This window comes from Abramis brama (assembly GCF_963993115.1).
Source record: "Abramis brama genome assembly, chromosome: 11".
Taxonomy (NCBI): Eukaryota; Metazoa; Chordata; class Actinopteri; order Cypriniformes; family Leuciscidae; genus Abramis; species Abramis brama.
The window spans coordinates 3011789-3019699 of NC_139973.1; the positions used below are offsets into that span (position 1 = coordinate 3011789).

The 7911-nt window shown below is 36.8% G+C and overlaps 1 protein-coding gene across 1 annotated transcript in view; it reads right to left on the minus strand.

Annotated features, from left to right (window-relative positions):
* The window catches only part of rtf2 (replication termination factor 2), a 41829-nt gene extending 34176 nt beyond the window's left edge, over positions 1-7653 (minus strand). Inside the window, exons 1-3 of the mRNA XM_084128682.1 lie at positions 7463-7653; positions 6362-6456; positions 1929-2022 (exon numbers count right to left, since the gene is read on the minus strand). Coding sequence (XP_083984808.1) covers positions 1929-2022; positions 6362-6456; positions 7463-7531 — 258 coding nt within the window. The 5' untranslated portion in view covers positions 7532-7653. The remainder of the gene's footprint in view (positions 1-1928; positions 2023-6361; positions 6457-7462) is intronic.
* Positions 7654-7911: the final 258 nt, after the last annotated feature.

Sequence of the window (7911 nt, forward strand, 5' to 3'; positions counted from 1 at the left end):
ATAACTACTAACCCCCCCGCCCCATAGATTCTATAGATATCGCGATATATCGATATCGTGAAATCTTTTGGCCACAATAACCGTGGTGTGAAAAATCTAACATTGTGACAGCCCTAATATATATATATATATATATATATAAACGAAATGTTTTTTTTAAAGCACTTTTATTTAAGTTATTGCTGTTGTTCATTTAATTTGTTTTAAAATTCACATTTCATCCAGAGCGGTTTCTTCTCGCTTTGCAATGTTTTCGCTTTCTTCTCGATGTGCAATGTTTTCGCTTTCTTCTCGATGTGCAATGTTTTCGCTTTCTTCTCGATGTGCAATGTTTGCATAGGCTACACAGACCACAGACACACAGGCTCTCTCTCTCAAAAAAGGTATTTATTTGCTGTGAGAAATAGAGTGGACCTCGGGTTCGGGCTTAACATGTAAATGTAATTGTCGGGTCGGGTCGAGTCGGGTTAAATGATCGTGGGTACGGGCCGGGTTCGGGCTTCAGTTTAAAGCCCGTGCAGACCTCTATCTCACACGCGCTTCATTCTCTCACGAGTCACAACTCTTCACGTGCATCATAAGACTACTCTTATGTTATGAAGATACTCGACAAAAAGATATTTTGGCATAATTGTGTGTGTTATTGTTCGTTCAAGCTCGAAAAAGAACTGTATTCTGTGATGCTGTTTTGTGCGCACGCACTATATTAGCGCGAGTCTTTCTGTGTGTCACAGTCAGGACATTCACAGGCAGCGCGTTCATTTTGGCATACATGTGTGTTCGTTCTACAGCGAAAGAGAACTTGATACTGGCGCCCTGTCTGTACGATACTGGTGCGCGTCTATCTGTGGGTCGTGTGTGTGTGTGTGTGTCAGGAGGACATTCACTGACAGCGCGTTCTTTTTTGTCTTATCGCGCATGAATGGTTTAAAAGCATTTGCATGAATAAGAGCCGGATCATGTAACACTAGCCAAAGGATGCCAAAAATTAACAGATGCTGTGTTAATTGCGTTAACAGCGCTAATTTGTTTATAAAATCGCAGCATTTTGCGTCATATAATCGCGTAGGCTTGACATCGCGATTGCGATACGATTAATCGTGCAGCACTAGTTCTATGTATATACAGTTGCAATCGAAATTATTCAACCCCCATTGCAAATCAGGTTTATTGGCTAAATTTACAGACTTTCAGCTGTTCGTAATGAACAAATAAAAATAAAAAAAGTAATTGAAATAGCTCAACACAACAAATGTTTCAAGTGGTTTCCCCAAATTCAACTGAAAACGCAACTTTTAATGACTTCTGCAGTCCCACAATGATTCAACCCCTGAACAGAATCCCTCACAACAGCACAATCTGCAAAAAAATGTGTTGCCTCAAGCACATAGTAATTACCAAATACCTACACTTAACAACTACCCTAATAACTATTAATAAGCAGTAATTTATGACTTTCAGACAAAAGTAATAGTTTATAGTTAGTTAATAGTGAGAATTGGACCCTAATCTAAAGTGTGACCAAAATTAAAATAGAAAATATATGTATAAAACCGGTAACAATGAAAAATACTTCTACAGCATTTATAAATCTTAGCTAATGTTAATCTTATTTTTTTAAGATCAAAAGTTAGGCCTATCTGTTAACATTCGTAATGCACCGTGAACTAACATGAATATGATTTTTTTATTAACTAACATTAACAAAGGTTAATAAATGCTGTAAAAATATCTTACTCTTTATAAGGTCATGTTAGTTAACTAATGTTAACAAATGAGACCTTATTCGGCTTATGCAAAGTGTTTTTAAAAAAGAAACTCATCATCAATGATACTATAATAACACTGAAACACACGTGTGGAGGCGTATCGCCCGATGAAAAGCTTATTTTCACAGCCTGTCATTGATCATTTGTCTGTGTACCGACCTTGATGCCACGAATGTGCGTCACAACCTCAGTGTTCGGCCTCTCCGCTGATTTATCCAGCAAGTACTCAATGATCGCATCTTTATTATACAGTCTGGAGGGAGAAAAAATACTTTACTTAAAATTGCTTTACACTATATTAACAGTGTTTTGGCAGAAATATTATAAGTGCATACTACAGTGTGTGCAGAATTATTAGGCACGTTGATTTTCTGATCATATTTTATTTCCAGGAACATTTTGCCAATTCCAAACCATATTAATCTTAATAACTACTATTAATTTTGTATTTAATCATTTATAAGTGATATATAATTGTTCATGAAGGCTGGAAATGAAAAATGCCTTATTTTCAGGTGTGCAGAATTATTAGGCAAGTTTTCTTTTACAGATAAAATAAGCCAAAAAAGAGATTTAACAAAGACTGAAAAGTCAAAAATTATTAAATCCCCATGAGAAGAATGCAGTACTAATGCAATACTAGAGATTGCAGTTAAGGCATGACCATTGGACAGTGAAATCCTCATTGGGTCAGCAGGGTCAGACAAAAACAGGTGGAGAAGAAAAGACACATGTTAACTGCAAAAGAATGAAGAATTAAGGTGAAGAATTAAGTGTGAAACCATCAGGAACCCTTTAGTCTTCAGCGCCACCATTTTCCAGAACTCCAACCTACCTGGAGTCTCCAGAAGAGCAAGGTGTCAGGGTCTCAGAGACTTGGGTTAGGCAAAGAATCCTAAAAAATTATCCCCACTTAATAAGAATCACAAGCTGAAGTGTAATAAAATACATGAAGACTGTTTTTTTATAGGCTTTATAGACAGACAGATTGAGAGTGACTCTTGAAGGACCAGCACCACATCCTCTTCTACCACTATTTGAAGAATTCATCTTCCAGAATACGTTTTAATAAGTTTTGTGAGTTAATTTTTAGTCCATCTCTGCAAAACGGACTTCAGGGTAGGAGATGGACTTAAAATAAACTCACAAAACTTATTAAAACGTATTCTGGAAGATGAATTCTTCAAATAGTGGTAGAAGAGGATGTGGTGCTGGTCCTTCAAGAGTCACTCTCAATCTGTCTGTCTATAAAGCCTATAAAAAAACAGTCTTCATGTATTTCACAACACTTCAGCTTGTGATTCTTATTAAGTGGGGGTAATTTTTTAGGATTCTTTGCCTAACCCAAGTCTCTGAGACCCTGACACCTTGCTCTTCTGGAGACTCCAGGTAGGTTGGAGTTCTGGAAAATGGTGGCGCTGAAGACTAAAGGGTTCCTGATGGTTTCACACTTAATTCTTCACCTTAATTCTTCATTCTTTTGCAGTTAACATGTGTCTTTTCTTCTCCACCTGTTTTTGTCTGACCCTGCTGACCCAATGAGGATTTCACTGTCCAATGGTCATGCCTTAACTGCAATCTCTAGTATTGCATTAGTACTGCATTCTTCTCATGGGGATTTAATAATTTTTGACTTTTCAGTCTTTGTTAAATCTCTTTTTTGGCTTATTTTATCTGAAAAAGAAAACTTGCCTAATAATTCTGCACACCTGAAAATAAGGCATTTTTCATTTCCAGCCTTCATGAACAATTATATATCACTTATAAATGATTAAATACAAAATTAATAGTAGTTATTAAGATTAATATTGTTTGGAATTGGCAAAATGTTCCTGGGAATAAAATATGATCAGAAAATCAATGTGCCTAATAATTCTGCACGGCCTGTAAATAATGAAGAGTAAAAAAAACTCCATTTCACACTGATTTAGGTGTCAAATGAAATTCTGCAGAGAATGGATTTAAATATGGTAAAATCTTATTGGTTGCTTATTCAAAATAAAAATTTAAATCCTATTGAAAACTGTGGGGCTTTTTCGTGAGGATCCATCCATGGCTTGACCTGTGGTTACTCTTATATCAGATACCACATTTAAACAATGGCTGGTTTGTATGCAAGAATGATGGCCAATCTTTATAACAGAGGTTATGTAAGGTAGAATGTCATTAGCGGTCCAAATAAATCCCAACAAGGTAATCATGACATGAAGCAGAGGTCTGTATCAGCCTGAAGGGTTTTATTTTGTGGTAATGCCCATCGGATGATAATTCTGTTATGCATTCATCCTGCGTATTACTTGTACATATGAACATCGAACTGGCACAGTGAATTTTTTTCGAGGCCACATGATGTCAAAAACCTTAAACTAGAAAAACAACTGCTTTAACTGGCTGTACTTAAAGGGGTGGTTCAGGATTTTGGACATCGGACCTCATTTCCAAGTTAGCCTGGGTGTTATTTATCAGTGGAGACAGTTTTCAATAGTTTGCCGGTGCTAGGCTAGCGCGAGTCAACGGTATCTGCTAGCCTGCCATTAAAAAACAGTTTTACCCACACTAATCAAACTACCCTTGCATCTCAATGATCACATTACATTTACAGGAACTAGTTTCTCAGCAGCAGCGGAATTTTACTTTGCTCCGGTTAGTAGTACTGCGCCGAAAAATAAATACACTTGCGTGATTGTCATGTGGACCGGCTCTCTCGGTTGCCTAGGTAACTTAATATCCCTCCGCCGCTGCTGTAGACTGTGCTAATAAATACAGGGAACAAAGCAGAGGTGGACAGTAACAAAGTACATTTACTTGAGTACTGTACTTAGGCCTAAGTACACTTTTTGAGTATCTGTACTTTACTTGAGTATTATTTTTTCTGGAAACTTTTTACTTTGACTTCACTACATTTGAAAGATAAATATCGTACTTTTTACTCCACTACAATTCTGTCAAGGTCCTTGAGTAGAAAGTAACATCAGTCAGGGCATGATTTTGGTTGCAGGGGTTGCATTGTGGTTGGAAATGAAAGTCAGGTTGACGTTGGATATTGTTTGAAAATAAAAGTCGGGTTGACGTCAGAACCCGACTGATGTTGGTTTCTGACGTCAACCCGATTTTCATTTTCAACCACAATACAACGTCTGTCCAATGTTGGAGATCAACGTCAATCTGACATTGGATTCTGACATAAACCTGATTTTCATTTTCAACGTTGGGTTTGGTTTTCTAAATGCGAATTTTGTCACTTTTTTGGAGCACCCTTGCTTATAGATAACAGTAAAGCTAACATATTCATACTAAAAGCCAAAAAACTTTAAATAGGGCAATATTTGAGGGAACAGCCATTTGGGTGTCCGAAACCATTGTGGACGTTATTGAGTGCACTTATTCAATCTCACATTCAATCCCACTACTGGAACTGTGATCTAGAAATAAATTTGATATTGATCAAATGAGGTTAGGTATGCAGGCATAGATTCAGAGGCATACGGTAGCCTACTTGCATACAACAATGCAACAAAACAATGCATTGATATTTACTTTTTACTTTTGATACTTAAGTACTTTTAAAATCAAGTACTTCTGTACTTTTACTTAAGTAAAAATAGGTCTTTACAACTTTTACTTGTAACGGAGTAATATTTTACCAGTAGTATCTATACTTTCACTCAAGTAAGGAAGTTGTGTACTTCGTCCACCTCTGGAACAAAGTATAACTATTGCAATCCGATGAAAGGGTAGTTTGATTTCTGACATTATTCTCTCAACAGACATTTACATCGATAGTCTGGCGTTATAATTTATTTGCTTTTGGTGTACTGTGGAGTGGGTAAAACTGTTTTTAATGGCAGGCTAGCAGATACCGTTGACTCACGCTAGCCTAGCACCGGCGAACTATGCAACTTGAAGGACTGGATGAAAAATGTTGAAAACGGTCTCTACTGATAAATAACACCCAGGCTAACTTGGAAATGAGGTCCGATGTCCAAAATCCTGAACCACCCCTTTAAAGGCATATTTCACCGCTGGAAAGATGAATGTGTATTTAAATTGGGTCATTTATGTAGTAGAAATGTGAAATTATTTTAGAAGTTGGTGCCTTCTAGACTGAGAAAAGCCCTGAGAATGTGTTTTTGGCTCATGTGGATGAAAGACAACATCTCCCAGAATGCACTTGCTTCGCTGCCTTACGAGGCCACGCCCAAGCCACGCCTCCCGGTTACAGAAGGCAGTGTCGGAAGAAATGACACAACTAGGCTAATAGTCGACTAGAAACTGAAAAAACTGCGTTTTATCGTGAGATACCCCCATTGGGCGGTTGAAGACATGCGGGACGAGCTCCTCCTACTGGCTGGAGTCTCTCGCCTCTGGACAAAAAAGCCTCTGATGAGCTAAATGACGACTTTTGTGTCATCTGGGTTTTTTTTCCAGACACACAATACAGAAATCTCTCGTCTCAGAGGGACATGAGGGAGGGAAGCACGGTCATTCCATAATACTACCGGGTTTCTACCGATACAAAGCGTAATGCTAATCAGAGAAGTATCCCTTTAAGCACAAACACAAGTAAACCGTGAAGATAAATGGATCGGTACCTGCCCAGCTCACAGGCGACTATAGGCCGCTTCAGCTTCTCCTGACTCAATGCACAGTATTTCCATTTGGCAGCGAGTTCTGCATTTTTATCGACCTGTAAAACACAAGTTCGGATTTATTAGCCATAACACTACTAGAAATTAAAGATGTCTGATTTATGAGGGGCCCTAAATAAAATGACACTAACAACATAATTCAGAATGAGATTTACAAATGTTAACGACACTCACAAAAAGCCTTAATACAGACTCTTTAAATTAATGTTGTGAAGTTTGTGAGCTAAAAAAAAAAACGAATCACGTTTACAAGTATTCAATTCCAAATGTTATACAAAGTTATATAATTTGGTAACACTTCACATGAACTAACATACAGCACTTATTAATCTTAGTTCATGTTAATCTCAACATGTACTAGCCTAATGCATTTTTAAGATCAATGGTTGTATTACAAACTAACATGAACATTTACATTAAGTAACATTAACGAATGTGTATATATGCTGTAAAAATATATTGCTCATTGTTAGTCAAAAGCATTAACTTATGTTGACATGAAACATAGTAAAATGGTACAGATAATATTATACTTCAATATTTAACATTAAATATAATATTTTATTTGTGTGAATCTATTTTTGTGTAAAATGTTACATTTGTGAACCTCATTGTATTTATTGGCATGTTGTTCAGTATCTGTAACTTTGTAAGGGTTTATAAATGCAAATAAATAACATCATAGTTAAGTATTTTAATATTTATGACGGTGCTGTTTCGTTTCCATACTCATAAATCAAGGTATTTAATGCCATTGTACTATGGCAATACTAATGTCATGATACTGACAGCCATATAACGTTACCATAATATAAACATCACTTACAAAAATTATACGGTAGTATTATTGTGTATTTCAAAATACTACAGCATGTATGTATAGTATGTTTGTTTGTATGCAAGTTATAAATTCTACAGAAGCTTAAGAAAATATAAAAGTTTAAAGTCAACTCACTAGCTATAAGCAAGTCGTGCTACAAAGCTACATGCTAATATCATGAGGTTTATTGACGAATAATTAAGCGTTTAAACCAAGTTTTTTACCTTTTCAACCTTTTTCGGTCCTTTAACTAGTTCGTGTCTTTTGGGAATGGTTCCGCCGTCGCAACCCATGTTGAAAATACGCTTTAATCGGTTTTACTGAGAGAACTCTATGGCTGAAGCTAAAAGAGTAACTGTAAACAACCGAGGAGCTTCAGTGAGGAGCGTCAGCTGTGAGTTTCCGTTTGTTTTTCAGATACCGCCGCCTAGAGGGCGGTTTAAAAAGTGCACTTCAGTTACACGTTATTCTAAACACACACCACTTGATGGCGCTAGAGGGTCGAGATCAAATCACATGGCGGGAAAGGAAATGACGAAAGCGATCTTTGAGTTCAGAAACAATTGACTGGTTTGAATTGAAATATGATCATTGCCTTTAATATAATGTCATGCAGTTGATAATGGCATATAGAATAAAAATAGGTTTCATATCCTTGTGCAACTGGGATAAA